Genomic DNA, 20,693 nt, shown 5'->3' on the forward strand with positions numbered 1-20,693 from the left:
TAAGATTGTTGTGGGAGTATACGTGAGTGAATGAGAGTGTGCACGTGGGACATTCGTCAGATTTTTATGTTGCATTATATACCGTCTTAAGTAACCTGCAAAAGTTACGCAAGCCTGTCGTGGGAAAATGTTCATAGGGAAATTACCCACTTTGCTGATGACGTATGTCTAGGTGTGATTGCTATTGTAACAGAGTAGCCAGAAACGCATCTGGAGTATTATCTGTATCTAAAAAATGTGTCCTGATTTATTGCCTTTTTGTTTTCGTTTATTAAACATTACTTTAATATTTGTATACCAGAATGACGTAGATGCCTCTATATGTAAGGAATGGTGCAAGCCAGTTTGGGAGCGAGCATGAGTGAGCATTCTGATTGGCAGCGAGCATAGTTAGCCAATCAAAATTAAGACGATTCCCGCTCGTTACTTGATACTTGTACTGGGAGTGAGGCCACAAGAAGGGAGCCTCTCGCTAGCTTTGAACGCGGACAGTCATGTTACTAATGCGAGTCAAGCTAATGTGTAAAATGAAGGAATATTGAGTTCCTCGCATTTGATATGTGTCGTGACTAATGCTGATGTAGTTACGGACAGTTTTGTGAAATTTGGAAGTTTTTGAACTGTATTGTTGGAATGATATTCACGTGTGAAAATTTGGCCTTCTTAGTATCCGCGTGGTATGTTTCAGTATTCAACCACTGAGCATTTTTGGCGAGCAATTTCTTTTTTGAAATCCACCAGAAGGACCGAATGCCATAACTAGTGTTAGTGGTGGAATTAATGACTATGGAAACGTTGTTTAACTCGGGTTGGATATGGACAGATTTCTGGCTGCTGTGCGTGCGAAATGAGTGAGTGAATTGTGAACTTGACGAAAATAACCAATAGTTTAAATGTGGACTGAATAGAACCATTTCTTTGGTTATGAGAACAAATAAACATTTTTGTGTGGAAATTTTGGACATTATTTTTCCAGAAGCCAATCCATTATCCTACCACCCAATAAAATTTTTATTGACAGATGTTTATTTGATTACTAGAGTTGCGCGGCCTCAGTGATTGTAGATATGAGGTGGTGTTTTTTATCAAAACCTGCACAGCATACGGAATATAAAACCCCGCCACGCCGCACGAGGAACTGTCAGCACTCTTAAACAGCATTGTTCGACTACCCAAGAAGGTTTTTAGCAGATTGATAAAGACAAATACACCTAACCGATCGACCACTCGACACTTATTGCTTCAGCGGTGCAATACAGATATTTTGATCGCCTGATCACTGGCGATGGAAAATGTGTTCTCTGTGATAATCCAAAAAAGCAAAGGATAGTGGCTCTGTCCTAGTGAATCGCTAGGAAGTACGACTAAGCCAATTTAAAACACAAAAACAGGCACTTTTGTGTGTTTGGTGGCGTATGCGCCGGCTCGTTCATTTCGAATTACTGAAACGTGGACAAACTATGAATGCAGAACTTTAAATGCGAACAACTAGATTGAATAAGTCAGTCTTTAGCTGATGAGTGCCCAGTGATTGTTAACAGAAAAGGCGTTATTCTGCAACACGATAACGCAAGACTGCACTGCACAATACGAACCCTAGAAAAAATTCATGAATGGAGGTGGGAGATATTGCCTCAGCTGCCACATTCGCTCGATATTGCGTCATCAGAATTCCATTTATTCCGGTCGCTACGACATTTTCTGAGTGGTAAAAATTGTGAAAATCTGGATGATGTCCAAAATGCCTTCTCAAGATAGTGCCTATTTTGCTCAGAATCCAATTGATTTTTATCGACAGGGCATTGAAAATTTGAACATTAGATGGAAAAAGGTTGTTGATAACGAGGGTGATTACATCACTAATTAAAAATTAAAACTTGGTAAAAATTTATCTGTTCGATTTTAATGTAAAAAACATTACTTTCCGGTGCCCCTAACGGGCCCCCACCAATCTGCGCCCGTAGCGAGGTGCGTGTTGAGAACTGTTGTTTGCCCAGGTGACGGCGTTTCTGGATACGACCAGCTACCCAGTATAACAGGAAACGTGATTCATGCGACCAAGCAACATGTGTCCATTGATCCACGACCCAGTTTCGATGACTCGATGAAAGGAACAAAGAAAGATTAGGGTTTAACGTCCCGTCGACATCGATGTCATTAGACATGGAGCACAAGCTTGGAATGTTTGAAGGATGGGCCAGGAAATCGCCGGTGCCCTTTCGAAGAAACCATCCCGACATTTTCCTTGAGCGGTTTAGGGAATCACGGATGGTGGAACGTGGATGTGAACAGCCGTCCTTCCGAAATGCGAGTCCAGTGGTCTAACCATGGCGCTACCTCGTTCGGTCAATCTCGATACTACCTTGCCCGGAGTGATCATAGTTGACGGCAAATTTCTTTATTTCGCGGCTATGATCGCAAACTTTTTAGGTCCTCAGACTACCGTTTTCGATCAGCAATAACCAACTTCAGTCTCGGTACTGATTTGCTGCTACACTTTCTGGATCACTGTTCTATTCGAGACCATGTCGCAGCTTGTGAAATAATTTACGAAGTCATTTCCTCAACATGGGAGCATGTAGGCCTCTCTGCTAAGGAGCCCCAGGTTCAACAATGTACGCTGAACGGTGTCCAAAGAAACATTCGTGCCTCCACCAGCACTGCACTCTGCCGTGAGCTCTACCACAGACCGCCGTCTATTCTGTTTTACAGGAGAAGTCTAGCCTATGACATTCTGGTTCTGTGATGACGCGTGAACGCCCAACACGTTGACGCCTACTCGTTGATCCACCGTCCTTCTACTACTTTCCATAGATGCTCACGGTTGAAGCACGCGAACAGCAAACCACTATCGTCTTTTCCGAGATGCTTGTTCTCAGTTATCGGACTTCAACAATCCTCCCTTAGTGTCTTCTCCATTTGTGGCCCGTATCGTCGCTAGAACGATTCCCCATTCGTGTCTCGTCACGCGTCCGCAACGTCACAGTCGACAGTCAGTCTCTTGGCGGCAGTGGTCATAATGTTTTGTCTCATCAGTGTATGTTACAGCACACTACACCAAGAGTGGAAACAATTTTTCGTTTCGTGGCAGCTACTGCACTTGTTCTTTTTATCCTGAAATCGTTCTCATTGATCCCCATACTGTTTTGGGTACAGGGGAATGATTTACCGAACTCAGAAACTCTTTCTACGACCTTTTTCTAATTTATAAAATTATTTGTTGAGCCATTGCCCTCGCTATCTGAAAAGATACTGTGCTCTCTTTTAATGTTTTGGACTTCACAGTGACGCCCGCTTGCCCCTAACTGCAGAGCGATTTCTGCATTTCACCAGGGGAGAGGGTGCCTCTTTTGCTTTCCTGAGGTCTGTGAGATAAACATATTACCAGACACTAACAGCTTACAAGATATCGAATCGTTGTAATGAATTCCTTGAAAGAGTGCATCCTCCAATTTAAGACGAGATTAATAAATATTATTTAGGATAATCATGCTATTTGGTTTGATCACATTTCTATTGCTACGTTTTAAAATATAATTTTCGTCACCTAAAGAGTATATTACACTAGCTGCAGTGCCCGGCGTTAACCGGATGTTTAATATCTAGTACATAAAGAGATTGGCGTTTGTCGCATTGATACTCATAGCGAATGGAAGCCACATGGAAAATTGCAGTCGCTTGAAATCGACGAGCATGTTTGTATCACTAGCTGTCAACGGAATGCGACGACTGAATGCGTCCTCCCCTGTGTGGGAAGATGGTTACTTGCGCCATTTGTTGCTACATTTTGCTACAAGTATCTCACAGTGTATTTGGAGAATTCATCTTCTATTGCTTCAGCTCAGTGTTCACTGCTTCGAGTAGGGCTGTGTTTGAACTCGACTCGAACTGTTCAAACAATTTACGCCACAGTTCGGGAAATCTCGGGTTCTGTTCGATCTTTTGATCGGTCCGTGATCTAGTGATTTTTTTTTGGTACTATATTCGCGACCTGTCTCAGCATTTGTACAGCACTGTGAATTTTAACAGTAAAGTAAGTGTGAAAAACAGACTGAAGTATCTTCTAGAGTGAACATGTAACACGTCAGCCTCAATTGCAACTGAGACTGACGTGTTACATGTTCCATTATCACAGTTGCTGACAGGGCTGCACAATGTTAAAAATTCTTAAATCTTCTAGAGCATACGTCATATGTCACGAGGGAATCTAATCAACAAATAAGAGTTTACAATCATGTTTCCGGCAAATTCGCGAGCTTTCGCTTGTCCCGCGATCTAGTGACACCTGATGGTACTATATCAAAGACGAGTATTGCCGTTGTAATTTATTCTCGCGACAGGAGTTACACTGAGGTGACAAAAATCATGGGAGACTTCCTTATATCGTGTCGGACCTCCCTTTTCCCAGATTATGTTCAAATGGCTCTGAGCACTATGGGACTCAACGGCTGTGGTCATTAGTCCCCTAGGACTTAGAACTACTTAAACCTAACTAACCGAAGGACATCACACACATCCATGCCCGAGGCAGGATTCGAACCTGCGACCGTAGCAGTCGCACGGTTCCGGACTGCGCGCCTAGAACCGCGAGACCACCGCGGCCGGCCCAGATTATGCCAGCAAGGCGACGTGGCATGGACCCCACAAGTCGTTGGAAGCCTCCTGGAGAAATACTGAGCCATGCTGCCTCTACAGTGGTCCATAACTGCGAACGTTTTGCCGGTGCACGAACTGACCTCTCGATTATGTTTCATAAACGTTCGATGTGATGAATTTCGGGCAATCTGGGTGGACAAACCATTCGCTCGAACTGTCCAGAATGTTCTTCAAACTAATCGCGAACAATTGTGGCCCAGTGACACGGCGCATTGTCATCCATAAAAATCTCATCGTTGTTTTGTCTCCAAGTAGCCGAATATAACCAATTACAATCAATGATCGGTTCAGTTGGGCCAGAGGATCCAGTCCACTCCATGTAAACACAGCCCACACCATTATGGAGCCACCGCAAGCTTGCACCGTGCCTTGTTGTCGACTTGGGTCCATGGCTTCGTGGGTTTTGCGCCACACTCGAACCCTACCATCACCTCGTACCAACTGAATTCGCGATTCAGCTGAGCAGGCCACTGTTTTCCAGTCGTCTAGGGTTCAACCGACCCAGGAGAGGCACCGGGGGCGAAGTCGTGCTGTTAGCAAAGACACTCGCGCCGGTCATCTGCCGCAATTTCACCACACGTCCCACACTGATTTCTGCGACTATTTCACGCTAGGTTGCTTGTCTGTTAGCATTGACAACTCTACGCAAACGCCGCTGCTCTCGGTCGTTAAGTGTGAGCCGTCGGCCATTGCGTTGTCTGTGGTAAGAGATAATGCCTGAAATTCGGTATTATGGGTACAATTAGACAGTGGATCTCGGAACAATGAATTCCATAACGATTTCCGAAACGGAATTTCCCATGCATCTTGCTCCAACTACCATTCGGCGCTTAAAGTCTGTTAATTTCCTTCGTGCGGCAATAATCACGTCATATGAATCACTTGAATGCAAATGACATCTCCGCCAATGCACTGCCCGTTTGTATCTTGTGTACCTGATTCTTCCGCCATCTGTATATGCGCATTTAGCTGTTCCACGGCTTTTGTCACCTCAGTGTATGGTCAATTTACCATGATGTATGTCGTCTGGTAGGCATTTAATTTTTCATTAACTTCCTTCGTTGTTTCATCTGAATGCAGAAACTTGAAGTAAATCAGTCACGAACTTTGAAGTAAATCGGTCAAGTACTTTTCGAGGCGTTTGGTGTCAACCTTTCTCTTTATATATTATAAACATATTTTTATATTGTGAACATTAAAAAATATATGGCCTATGTCTGCCCAAATCTTCGTTGCGGGGTCGTGTAGAAATATTAAGTATATTGGCCAAGAACATTTAGAGATTTTTGGTAACAATCTTTCCTTTTTATATATTACATGCATATATGCATGAAAAGTATAATCTGAGAAGCCCGTTTACAAACTCTTTATTTAGACAGTGATCTACCTCTAGTCTTGACGGGAATGTGTGCATAATTTCATCAAGATCACAATAAAACTGTAGATTTTTATGAGTTATAAACTAATGTAGACTCTTCTTTATATATATATATATATCAACGCCTGCTCGTATGTGTTGTGACTTAACTTTCAAATTCGTTTGCTTTTTCATAAAGTGGTGCAACAGGGATCCGAGATGCAAGAAGCTGCAGCTAACAGATTTGCTAGTGGCTCCAGTACAGCACATAATGAAAGTTCCACTTATCCTAAAGGAAGTAGAAACGAGGACTGAAGAACCAGCAGAGAGAGAATTAATAGCTCAAATTCTAGAAGTTGAGGAAAACTCCATCAGTAAGTAACAATGTGCGAATGATTTTATTCTTAATCTTGTTTTACGTAGTTTTCGCAATTTTATGCCAGCGATAACAATAAAATACAGTGTGAGAAGTATGTACAGATTAACTAGTCACACAAAAGAGGAGGGACACCGAAATTGAATGTAGTGAGAGAACGCTCCTGGTGGGTGACAATACAAAGAACAGCGGGATGTAAGCAGAATGATTCACAATAGTTTACCACTAGCTCCATTATCACTAGCAATGGACAGAGTAGCTGAACTAGAGAAGAGGAACTTTTAATCCTTTACGCGAAGGTTAAATATGGCAATTAGATAAGTAAATATTAGTGTAGCTAGCCATACAAAAAGTAGTACGTATGTACAAATAGAAGTTATGATGAAACATTCGGTGAATTAAATCGTTTCACCTTGACTCTGACCAATTTATTTTACTGTTTCTGTAGTCAGATATTTCATTTGGACAAACGAGAAAGGTCGCACCTTGTCCTTGCATCGGACCAGACACTTAAAATTATAAGAACTGAATGATCTCTTTACGGTATAATAACTATAATTCAATAAATAAATTTATAATAAAAAGGAAAGGAGAATAATAAAAGCACAGTAGGAAGAAGAAAATTTCGAAAGAGGACCAAACATAATTATATCCCTCATCACCATCAATAGTATTCTGCTCCTAAGACAGATTTTTACGTTGTAACTCGCCATGCTCTCCTGTCTTTTGCCATCCTCTTCAGGTCCACGTAATTTCCACTTCTCTTTAAGATTATGGATAACAAAATCTGGGAAGCTATGCTTAGTGGTGTGCAAGAGCTCAGAGTGGACTAAAATCGAAGCTACGGTTGTTTCAATAGGTAAGGAGTTAGTTTATTTTTCAGGGCAGAAAAATGTTAATGTCTCTTATTTTAGAACTCTTGCAACACAGAAAGGTCTGCCATAAACAGTTGTCGCACGACGGAGGCTGAACGTAATTTAGCATCTAGTTGAGTCTTCTTGGTGGTTTCAGTGTAGGAATGGCAATACTGACCCTACGACTTAACTTAGAAGATAGATTAAGGAAAGGCAAACCTACGTTTCTAGCATTTGTAGACTTAGAGAAAACTTTTGACAATGTTGACTGGAATACTCTCTTTCAAATTCTGAAGGTGGCAGGGGTAAAATACAGGGAGCGAAGGGCTATTTACAATTTGTACAGAAACCAGATGGCAGTTGTAAGAGTCGAGGGCGTGAAAGGGAAGTAGTGGTTGGGAAGGGAGTGAGACAGGGTTGTAGCCTCTCCCCGATGTTATTCAATCTGTATATTGAGCAAGCAGTAAAGGAAACAAAAGAAAAATTCGGAGTACGTATTAAAATCTATGGGGAAGAAATAAAAAGTTTGAGATTCGTCGATGACATTGTAATTCTGTCAGAGACAGCAAAGGACTTGGAAGAGCAGTTGAACGGAATGGACAGTGTCTTGAAAGGAGGATATAACATAAACGTCAACAAAAGCAAAACGAGGATAATGGAATGTGGTCAAATTAAGTCGGGTGATGCTGAGGGAATTAGATTAGGAAATGAGACACTTAAAGTAGTAAAGGAGTTTTGCTATTTGGGGAGCAAAATAACTGATGATGGTCGAAGTAGAGAGGATATAAAATGTAGACTGGCAGTGGCAAGGAAAGCGTTTCTGAAGAAGAGAAACTTGTTAACATCGAGTATAGATTTATGTATCAGGAATTCGTTTCTGAAAGTATTTGTATGGAGTGCAGCCATGTATGGAAGTGAAACATGGACGATAAATAGTTTTGACAAGAAGAGAATAGAAGCTTTCGAAATGTGGTGCTACAGAAGAATGCTGAAGATTAGAAGATTAGACGGATAGATCACATAACTAATGAGGAAGTATTGAATAGGATTAGGGAGAAGAGGAGTTTGTGGCACAACTTGACAAGAAGAAGGGACCGCTTGGTAGGACATGTTCTGAGGCATCAACGTATCACAAATTTAGCATTGGAGGGCAGCGTGGAGGGTAAAAATCGTAGAGGGCGACCAAGAGATGAATACACTGAACAGATTCAGAAGGATGTAGGTTGCAGTAAGTACTGGGAGATGAAGAAACTTGCACAGGATAGAGTAGCATGGAGAGCTGCATCAAACCAGTCTCACGACTGAAGACGACAACAACAACAACATCTTTAAGAACCTACTTGGGGGTCTGTGATTGCATATGAGACGTCAGAGGACTCATAGTGTGTGGCTATCCAACCTTTGGCTTTACATATCATTTTTATCTAAATATGCATGCGTCTCGCCAAGATTTTTCATGAATGGAAATCGCAATACGGCGCCCTTATTTGACAGCAGGTGTACATGTCATTTTCAGGATTCACAGAATGAGTGAGCGCGGTAACCGCAGGGAGCCCTCACTGCTTTTTATGGAAGGATCTTGGCTGTTAAATCCGCTTTTGAAATGCAGTGTTGCTTTTCTGTTGTTATGTATGTATATGAAAGTCAAGAGAGAGCATGAAACCTAATGCCAGTAGATAGTGACATCTTCTAGAAGGGCAGATAGATGAAAAAAGTGGTGCACAAACACAAATGAAGTAAATAAGGCGAGGAAATTGGCTGTGGTCTTATGTCGCAGTTTCCCCATTAGTGATTTATGAACACCACTAAAAATATTAAGTAGGATGTCCTCAGAATAAGAGTCAGGTGTCGTAGCACAACGCCATTTTACTTGGTATATCACCTCTGAGAACACTTGCAGGCTGCTGAACTAAACATTGCTATATTACGGACGAGGTTGGAAATGCAATACGGAATACTGAGTGCCCCGACCGGGAGCTGCACACTACCAGCTGTACTCATGTACAGCGTAACATCCAACAATGATACATTTTCCCATTTACCTCGATAACCACTGCACTCATCACGATTTAGTCACCTCAGCCACAATGGTAGTATAATACGAGAAAAAGTGCCAGCATGTACGTACACGAACAATTATGTTTTCAGATTGTACGTCTGGACGTGGACTCATTCAAACCTGCACTCCGAACGATCTTGTGACACGAGAAAGTATGAATAACTAGTAAAACCAATACATAACATTCAATGTGTGGTTGAAGAAGAACCAAGGAAACCCATATGACTTTCTAATCTCACTTTTTCAGCAGTTTTCTTGAGATTGTGAAAGCGTGGGAACGCCGAAGATGGATATTTCTTGGAGCATTAGCCCTGATTTTTGATTCAATGTACTGTACCACTGAACCTCTGACAAGGGAATGGTCTAATCTCATATGTCGAAACCTGCCCTGAATTTTTTTTATGTAACAAGAATACACCAAGACAAACACTATGTCAAAAATTTAGATGCTGTGACACACAGAAAGTGATTTTAAAAACGTGGAAAATTGTCAAATTCGTGGCTCGCTAGTCGGCTAGAGAAATGTACACTCCTGCCGAAGCTGTGGCAGACAGTGTGTGCGAAACACAGCAGGCACGTATCCTTGGTTGACATTACACAGGTAAACAGATAATACAGCAGACTGAAATGCGCCGGTTCTTCATCTTGCATAAACCACATGACGCGGAGGACTGCTAAAGATACAGTTTCCAGTAGTCCAAGCAACTTGTCCCTCAAGAAGGTCGTGTATACTTGGCCGATCAGATTATCATGGGGAACATCACACTACACGTTGATACTAAACCAATGTTCGTGATTAGCTGCCATGGGACTTATACCCATCCACGTGTGACTTACGTAAGTTGATGAAGTTACCTTGCTCACCTGAGACTCCATTGTAGGGAATAGCATTATAGTAGGGATACACTGTACCACATTTTATGCAGTGCAGTATAAACGCTCCATAGGTGATTTATTCACTGTAGTATTCTCTGTTGTTTCGATTCTAGCGTTTGTTCCAAATATTTCTAAATACCCTGTACAAATAGTAGGAAGTGAAAAAGACATGGTCAACGACATTTTTTACAATACATTACACAGGTAAAACATTAGACTATTAATCTTGACGAAATCAGTTTGTCCACCCACACGGCACCCTCGCCTGCAGCGTGACAATACTAGTCCACGCATGAGTACTGCGACGTCTACAACAGACCGATGCCTTAGATTCACTGTACCGGAGCGTCCTCCATACAGTCCCGACTTGGCGCCATCCGATTTTCATTTATTTCCAAAACTTAACACCTTCGAGGACTTCACTTTGATAGTGATGAGGCGGTGCAAGCATAGATGAGCTTGCGGCTCCGTCAACGAACTCAATCATTCGCTTGTGGCGGTATCAACAAAGTGGTTTCTTGTTGGAGGAAATTTGATCGTCACCAGGCTGATTATGTTGAGAAATAAATACGAAAACACAAAGAATAAAGAAGTAGAATGTTAATAGAGCTTGTTTTATTTAAGAGTTTCCGCACAAAAAATTCGGAATCTTTAGTTTCCAGCACTTCCCCGTAAAATGGTTTACATCTGTGATCTCGGTAGCGATATGGTTTCTAATGCTGGAAACATAACATTAGTTTGGGGTTGTTTGAGGGTCATTGGTCTCATCGGATTAGAGAAGGATGGGGAAGGAAGTCTGGCCCTGCCCTTTCAGAGGAACCATCCCAGCATTTGCCTGGAGTGATTTAGGGACATCACGGAAAACCTAAATCAGGATGGCTGGACGCGGGACTGAACCGTCGTCCTCCCGAATGCGAGTCCAGTGTCTAACCACTGCGCCACCTCGCTCGATCATAAGATTAGTAATCATTTGTCGTCAATCGTATGAAGTTCACAGTGGACTGGTACTAAAAAAACTCCTAAAGATAGACGTTGACTATTGTATATTATATCACAGACACAGTCCCTTTGACTGTTCAGAGATGTCACTAAATCCGCCCAAAGAGCCGACTGTTGTGGCCGAGCGGTTCTAGTCACTTCAGTCTAGAACTGCGCGACCGCTACGGTCGCAGGTTCGAATCCTGCCATGAGCATGGATGCGTGTGATATCCTTAGGTTAGTTAGGTTTAAGTAGTTCTAAGTTCTAGCGGACTGATGACCTCAGATGTTAAGTCCCATAGTGTTCAGAGCCATTTTTGAACCGCCCAAAGATGTAAACAGCCACGCATGAGCAGCGCCTATTAGACGGAGGGGGTCCGAAAGCAGATCAGTGCTACTCATTCCATCAGGAAGGAGGTAAACGGATCGTGTTATCTGTAGTTCAACAGCCCCTAGACGGTCAATACCGCGGTTCAATCGCGTCCGCATTGATACTTTGTACCAGGAAGGGTTGTCAATAAGGAAAGTGCCCAGACGTCTCGGAGTGAACCATAGCGATGTTGTTCGTACATTCAGGAGATACAGAGAGACAGGAACTGTCGATGACATGCCTCGCTCAGACCGCCCAAGGGCTACAATTGCAGTCAATGACCACTATTTACGGATTATGGCTTGGAGAAACCCTGACAGCAACGCCACCATGTTGAATAATGTTTTTCGTGCAGCCGCAGGACGTCGTGTTATGACTCAATCTGTGCGCATTAGGCTGCCCGATGCTCAACTTCACTCCCGACGTCCATGGTGAGGTCCATCTTTGGAACCACGACACCATGCAGCGCCTTACAGAGGGGCCCAACAAAATGCTGAATAGACCGCTCAGGATTGGCACCACGTTCTCTTCGCCGATGAGCGTCGCCTGTGCCTTCAACCAGACAATCGTCGGAGACGTGTATGGAGGCAACCCCCTCCGCATGAACACCTTAGACACACTGCCCAGCGAGTGCAGCAAGGTGGAGGTTCCCTAATGTTTTGGGGTGGCATTATGTGAGGCCGACGTACGCCGCTGGTGGTCGTGGAAGGCGTTGTAACTGCTGTACGACACGTGGATGCCATCTTCCGACCAATAATGCAACCATATCGGCAGCATATTGGCGAAACATTCGTCTCCATGGACGACAATTCGCGCCCCTATCGTGTACATCTTCTGAATGACTTCCTTCAGGATAATGACATCGATCGACTAGAGTGGCCAGAATATTCTCCAGATTTGGACCCTATCGAACATGCCTGGGGACACCGAAATTGAATGTAGTGAGGGATGTACGCCGAATCGCCGTTGAGGAGTGGGACAATCTGGACCAACAGTGCCTTGACAGTCTAGGTATGGTTGAACTACAGACAACAAGAGCCGTGTACCTCCTTCCCGGTGGAATGACTGGAACTGATCGGCTGTCGGACCCCCTCCGTTTAATAGGCGCTGCTCATGCATGCTTATATCTTTGGGCAGGTTTAGTGACATTGAACAGTCAAAGGGACTGTGTATGTGATACAACATCCACAGTCAGGAGTTCTGGGAACCGGAGTGATGCAAAACTTTTTTTGATGTGTGAAAATGGTGGGTAGGTGTGTGCATAGATCAATACCGAATGTTGTTCACAGTGAAGGAAAGTGATCGTTTAAAGTCTTCTAAAGCGACTGGATGATTTCTGAGTAAGATGGAATCGGCAACTGGAGAGATGGGACATTTTATGGTATTTCCAAGACGACTGGGCAAGTACGATATTTTGCCATCAAAACATTATCGTCTCAGGCCCAATTTCGCCCTCGACGATACATGAACTGGCCCTATGAGGCAACAAAAGTTTTAGCCATGGAGAAAATGATGTAGAAACGTAGAGACACGTGCTCGGTTGGGACTACAATAAATTTTACTTTACTTGATGCGAGGGAACTTCAAAAAGTAAGTTATACATATCCTCGCAATCTTAAATGATTCGGCAACAAGAATGGGACGTCGTCAGAAGAGAATAGATGTTCTGGGTTTCCTGGAGACGCATTTCTGCAGCGGTGCGGATAACAGGAGTGTCGCAGTGTGGGAGTTAAATGGCGTGGCAACTGGAGACGTAAGACAAAGTTGAAGTACGAGGGACATAATGGTTCTCGTGGAAAAAAACGTCTAATTTGCAAGCAGATTCGCCATGAATTTCTGGCGGTATACAGACCATATATAATGTCGCCACCCTTTGTGAAAATGGTGTCAACAATTTGACCAAAATAGAACAGACGTGGGTGAAGATGATAGGGAAATAAGGTCATCAACATCGACCACAGACTAAGTGACCAGGCAGTCGCGGAGCTGATTCGTAGTAACTGCAGATTTTCCGACGATTAAGTCGTTCAAACATTGGTTCTCGAAAGGTTCCGAGGCCAAGGAGCAGATTTCTGTCGTCGAGGAACTGAACAACAAGTATAACGTCCCGAACTTTGAAGTGTAGTGATGTTTCAATAAAAGATACTTAGTCTGCAATAATAATGTGTAACTTACTTTCTGTAATTCCCTCTTGTTTGCTCGTTTTTCTCTACATCGTTTCAGTAATATTTTTTCGATTGATACTCGTAGTTACTGGTGTAGACTACTATATATTCACACTCATAAAGTGATAGTGTGCCACTTCATACCTCACAAAATCTTTTTCCAAATCATAGCCATCCATGTTAATATTCTAATATCACCACAAACGGCTACAGTTTTAGCAACGAATTCTGTACTCTTAACGACTTGAATCTCATTAAAAGTTATTTTAGGTATCCATATATGACATAAGACAGAACTTGAGCGGCACCTGATCTACGATGTCAGTGCATTGAGTGTGTTTTTCAAAACTTAGTCCAAAAATAGTAGCAGTGGGTACCCACACAACAAGCAGGTAGAGTTAATTTAATCTGGACTCTCTCTGTGTTTCATAGCACAATATGCCATGTGACACAGTTTGCAGAAAATAGATCGTGGCAGAATCAGAGTTGAGTCAATAACTGGGCAGATAGTTTGCAGTATTTGTAGAGATAATTAGGACTGCATATCTAAGGACTGGCCATACTTTTACCAACTAATATTATATATAAGAGTATTCCCAGGTCCGAGTTTAAGATTTGATGACGTGTGAATTAAAATGTTGTCATAATTGTTAATTACTTTTTCTCTGTTGCAGGGGAGCTAGATGACAAGATGAAATGGCTGAAAAATTTTGAAAGACTGTTGGAAATCCAGAGAAACATAGTGTGGCCATCAGTTTTTGAGCTAGACTCTAAAGTCTATGTTCCAGAATTTCTGAAACCTGCACTTATGAAGCAACCATGTGACAGAATTATTGTTAGCCCTAGAAGGCAAATCATTATCGAAGGTCCATTGCAAGTTTGGGATACAGGAAAGCCACAGGAGATGTACGTCGTCTTGTTTGATGACATGCTTTTGATTACACGGAAGAAGAAAGGATTATCAAAAAAGGTATATGCTTGTACAGTTAAGGAAATATAGTAACTATAACATCAAGATTTTACAGTCGCCTCTATAGAAAAATATAATACTCAATTCAAAGGCTACTTTACTTCAGTGACACATTTTCCGGTAACTCTCCGTATGACCGTCCGATTTAAAAATGTCGATTACTGGCAGCTAAGAACTTTCTAAAGGAGAATAATTTGTTAGCATTAATTACGACTAGATTCCATTCATATAATCGTTGCCTGCAGTTCGGAGCGAGCTGTTTTAATATCTGAGACCAGTCGTATATTACCTTCATTTGCCGCATGTGACAAATAATTTAATTTTATAGCTTTCCTCATCATTGGTACAGGGAAGTGATTTCTTGAGAGTATAATCATAATTACAAAGTTCTTCAGCCATGCATGTCATCCTGACTGTCACATGATGCTAATAGCCAAATAATTATTATAATTTTATTTATTCATTTAACAGTGCAACAACAGCCATCGTCTACAAAGTCATTCTCATTGTTGTTAGTAAAATTTCGTTTAAGTCATTTTAGTCGTGGAAACTGCTTCTGTGTACTACCATTTGATTCTTTTACACATTATGAACGACGCACGTATTTGTAATTAAATATTTTTTTTTAAAACTTGAAAGGAATTAGGGAAATAAAAGAACTAGAAATAAAAGCAAATAACCATTTAAAAATTGTATTACTATGCATAGTAGTTTATGTGCTCAGTCCAATCTATTCCAAAGTAATTTCGAAAAATTTAAAAAAGCATCGATTCTCAGCTTTATTGTAAAACAAACTGGAAAATACTGCTTGATAAACGATAATAAAAGCCTTCTGGCATGGAAACTATTTAAAAAGGTCACGCTTGAATAGTGAATGCCTGATAGCAAAAGCTTAGATAATGTAAAAGAGAGAAATGTAAAATCTCCTTGTATCAGTAAACCAAAGCTTCTATTTCCGTTTCTTTCAGAAATCATCTATTTCTGAGAACTGGGCAAGTTCATGCAGCCGTGGATCACCCTCCAATGAACCTGCAGTGCGCTACATTGTGTACAAACAACCACTCTCACTAGATCGCTTCTTCATTCATGACGTGACAACCTTGGAAAGCGCCAGTTGTCGCTTGGAAAATGCATTTGTTTTAGTGAGCTTGAACAGATTTCAACAAGTTGTTACCATTCACACATTTCAAGCCCCATCTGATCAAGTAAAGGTAAGACTTGTGCATATGTTACTTGAACGATCTTTTTTGTTGCGGCAATGGAAACTAAAGCGTACCGAGATTGATGAGATTCTTTATCTATTTACACACCAGAGAAACACCTTAATCTATGAGCATACATTCCACTGACCTCCTCGTCAATGAGACGTTAAATCCTATTCTTACATTTGCCTATGACCGTTACCGACAATTTTGCTTGTAACAACACATTTCAGAGTATAATCTCAACCTGCAGGCATACCTTTTCTTGTGACTTAATTTTCCGTCAAAGGTTGTCATACGGTATTCTTGATATATACGTTTCTGTTTGGATTCTCGTAAATGGTATAGCCGTCATCATGTGAATTTTTTATTTCGTTTTGATATTTTTCCCTATCAGTTATTTTACTAGCATCTATAGGTCTTCTGTTAAGGCACATTCATCCAGTTATGTACTTTGCTACCATAGTAAACATATCAGTTACATTAATATAAGGTAATAATTGTCGTCACCTACGTGAACACTATTGGTTTTGTCTTAATTTACATCGATCTTACATAAATCAAGTCAAACTTATAACCTATCACCCTAAACCACAAATTATTTTGTTTCTTATGAAATCACTCTCACACCTTTAAACTGTTCTTCATTTTTCTTCTACACCTTCGCCTTTTTCCTCCACCTCTTTCTCTGGTATACTACAATTTATTTTACTTATGCACTCTTTTTCTCTTTCCCACTTCGATAACTCTGCCACCATTCATCTAATATTTCATTATCATATTTATATTTTCAGCCCAAAACTTAGGTTATTTGTTTGTTCTTACATCAACTAATCTCTTTTCATACCACTTGTTACATCTCAGATGCTCCATATTGTCTTGCTTGTGTTTTGAAACAAAATTATAACAGTGGGCTATTAATTTTGGAATATGATGGTTCATTTTACGTTCTTGCAACTCCTTTTACTCATTGACGTAAGTACTTCTAGGCTCCATGACTCACCTTATTACTATCACTTCAAAATAGAAAGCTATCAGTAATAATTGGCTACACTGATTATTTTTGTTTGTCACTAAACTTACGCCATTTGGTGAGTGTAGCAATTTAACATCTCATGCTTCAACAACTGTCCATTATAGCTCAGAGTTACACTGGATATTATCAAATTCCTAAATGCTTAATCTTCAGTGACTAAAATACTAAGAAACGACCAATATTTATCTGTAACAGTATTGTTAAAAAGTACAGAGTGTTTCAAGAGGAACAGGAAATCATTTAGGATGTGGTGGTATATACTAATTCGAATAAAACATTCCGTATAACAAGTGCCCAGTTTTTATTGGCTGTAGGGATGCACCTGGTTACAGAGACAAGTTTTTGTTTCACATATTGCACTCTAATAGCTATGGGTTTATTTTTCGATTGCGTTTCTATATAGAAGTTCAAGTTGTAAAGCTGTGCTTGAGTTGATGTAATTCAATTTTTAATCTCTAATTGCGATTATAATTTGGCGACTACTTCTGCCGTATCGTTTAACCATGCTGCATGTATTTACAAGTGCTGAGTATGGGTTTTGTAATGTAAACGCTGCTGCTACTTGTAGAGAATACGGTAGACATTTTCTTAACCGCAGAGTACCATATTCAAGGGGATTTACTCGTGTTTTCAGTAAGCTGCGTGAGATTGATGAAGTGTGCAGCAGTCACATCTCCCCTGAAGTGCAAATGAACCGTGTGTGGCTGAAGAAGAAATGGTGTAATTGACAGAACGTGGCCGTTCAACAAGTGCACGAACAATATTTAAACAAATCGGAATTCCACATATAAGAATATGGCGGACATTACGTACGCTTCTATCCTAATCATTTACAGCAGATTTCATACCTTCGAAAAAAGAGGTGAAGGTAGATGATGGAATTTTGTAGTTGGATAATTGAAAAACGTCGAATAATTCCATTAATACAGTCCACTGATGACTGTTTACCATGTTGGTATCAATAACATTCGTAACTCGTACTAGTGGTCCGAAGAAAACCAACAAGCCTTAGTGGAAACACATTTTCAAGAAAGCTTGTGCGTAAATGTGTGGTGTGGTATGGCAGACAATTAGCTGATTTGGTCTGTTGTTTTAGCGCTCCGTCTTACAGGGCCCCACTATCTACATTTCGTTGAAAACGAACTACCAAATTTTTAGTAGAGGTTGCCTACGAGGATGGGTATATCCTTCCAGCATGACGATACTCTTGTATATTCTAGTCGTCAGATGACACATCATATAATTTTAACATTCCCCAGAAGCTGGATCGGCAGAAAGGATCACGTTTCTGGGATACAAAGGTCTCCGGACCTCATCCTATTATATTTTTGACAGTGTGGGTGGTTGAAAGATGAAGTCTACAAAGAAAAGAAAATCATAACAGACGAACTGATTGTCCGGGTGGTGAATAGTGCTGCCCTCATAAAAGAATGGCAAGACGACCTCGGAAGAGTCACACACAGTATAGCCAGGCGAATTCGAACGTGCGTTGAAATTGGAGGTGGAGCTTGACTTAATCATTTGCCTTGGCTTATATCTTCTGTGTGTATTTGCCTGTGTTATATTTTAACAGCTGCATTTTTGTATCCAATAACAAATGTTCAAATGAAACTTACTGGCAGATTAAAACTGTGTGCCCGACCGAGACTCGAACTCGGGACCTTTGCCTTTCGCGGGAAAGTGCTCTACAATCTGAGCTACCGAAGCACGACTCACGCCCGGTCCTCACAGCTTTACTTCTGCCAGTATCTCGTCTCCTACCTTCCAAACTTTACAGAAGCTCTCCTGCGAACCTTGAAGAACTAGCACTCCTGAAAGAAAGAATATTGCGGAGACATGGCTTGGCCACAGCCTGGGGGATGTTTCCAGAATGAAATTTTCACTCTGCCGCGGAGTGTGCGCTGATATGAAACACATTAAAACTGTGTGCCCGACCGAGACTCGAACTCGGGATCTTTGCTTTTCGCGGGAAAGTGCTCTAACATCTGAGCTACGGAAGCACGACTCACGCTCAGATGGTAGAGCACTTGCCCGCGAAAGGCAAAGGTCCCGAGTTCGAGTATCGGTCGGGCACACAGTTTTATTCTGCCAGGAAGTTTCATATCAGCGCACACTCCACTGCAGAGTGAAAATCTCATTCTGGAAACATCCCCCAGGCTGTGGCTAAGCCATGTCTCCGCAATATTCTTTCTTTCAGGAATGCTAGTTCTGCAAGGTTCGCAGGAGAGCTTCTGTAAGGTTTGGAAGGTAGGAGACGAGATACTGGCAGAAATAAAGCTGTGAGGACCGGGCGTGAGTCGTGCTTCGATAGCTCAGATGGTAGAGCACTTGCCCGTGAAAGGCAAAGGTCCTGAGTTCGAGTCTCGGTCGGGCACACAGTTTTATTCTGCCAGGAAGTTTCATATCAGCGCACACTCCGCTGCAGAGTGAAAATCTCATTCTGGAAATGTTCAAATCTTTGTGAAATCTTATGGGACTTAACTGCTAAGGTCATCAGTTCCTAAGCTTAGACACTACTTAACCTTAATTATACTAAGGACAAACACACACACACCCATGCCCGAGGGAGGACTGGAACCTCCTCCGCCGCGCGGTATTAGCCGAGCGGTCTCAGGCGCTGCAGTCGCGGACTGTGTGGCTAGTCCCGGCGGAGGTTCGAGTCCTGCTACAGGCATGGGTGTGTGTTTGTCCTTAGGATAATCTAGGTTAGGTAGTGTGTAACCTTAGGGACTGATGACATTAGCAGTTAATTCCCATAACATTTCACATACATTTGAACACTTTTTTTTTCGAACCTCGTCAGGTATCAGCCGCACAGTATCCAATAACAAATGGACACATGTTATAAAAGAATTTTTATTCTAATTAGTCTCTGCTATCACCTCCCAAAATATTTACTATTTCCCCTGAAATACTCTGCATAGCTATTTTTAGGTTTTTCATTTTGGCTTACGTATGAGATAAATTACAAACTCGATTATGCTTCACTCTTTAGATAAAATTCAACTATGTAAGAGACAGACCAATCCGAATTGGCACTGTTATTGTCTAGGTGTCGATCACTGTGCTACCTTATAGTGCCGTAGGTGCCAGTTCACATATTATTCTAATTTTAATCAAACATAGTAACAAAAAATTCTTTCTTCACGAATATATAATTGGTCACCGCTTATATACTATACATTTACTTGTTGACTGTGTGGGCGAGTGCTCTGAAGACCCAGCATGAACCCCGATGCTCATCACTAGCAAAACCAAGTAAATACAAACAGAAAAATTCAGTTTTTTATGCAGCTGTTGTAAGGAATTACTCCAGTCAGTAAATGTGTGCCACAGTAAGCACATTCAGCAACAATAATTCATCCAAATAATGTGATGCTGTTTACAGACGTCACAGCTTAAATGTTAAGTGTTTTAATAATCATTGTTCCGTTTGTAATAAATCAGTCATGCAGAGAAATATTATACATCTGACTTCACATACATCTCTTAAACATTAATTTACTTGGCTGTTTTATCCATCTTATCTTTTCTAATCTCTCACAGCACATGACTCGCCATCCACAGCGATTTTCGTCTAATCTGAAATTACATTATTTTGTAAGCAGATTTTATTACTTTTAGGGTCAGCATTACCTTTTGAACGTTCACTGTAATGTTCTTCAGGGTACTGTGGAGCATCTTAAGGAGTCCCTATAAAGATTCTGAAATAACCATCCATTGGTTTGGTTTATAATGGTGTTTGCAGAAATATGAATGGACTGTGTTCTGCCTCCTTTACCAAAATACTGTTA

General features: G+C 41.4%; 1 protein-coding gene across 1 annotated transcript in view; it reads left to right on the forward strand.

Moving 5' to 3' along the window:
- LOC126298321 (uncharacterized) overlaps positions 1–20,693 on the forward strand; it is an 897,137-nt gene that overhangs the window by 807,763 nt on the left and 68,681 nt on the right. Inside the window, exons 13-15 of the mRNA XM_049989619.1 lie at positions 6,213–6,387; positions 14,366–14,661; positions 15,630–15,872. Coding sequence (XP_049845576.1) covers positions 6,213–6,387; positions 14,366–14,661; positions 15,630–15,872 — 714 coding nt within the window. The remainder of the gene's footprint in view (positions 1–6,212; positions 6,388–14,365; positions 14,662–15,629; positions 15,873–20,693) is intronic.

The sequence above is a fragment of the Schistocerca gregaria genome, chromosome X (assembly GCF_023897955.1).
Source record: "Schistocerca gregaria isolate iqSchGreg1 chromosome X, iqSchGreg1.2, whole genome shotgun sequence".
NCBI lineage: Eukaryota > Metazoa > Arthropoda > Insecta > Orthoptera > Acrididae > Schistocerca > Schistocerca gregaria.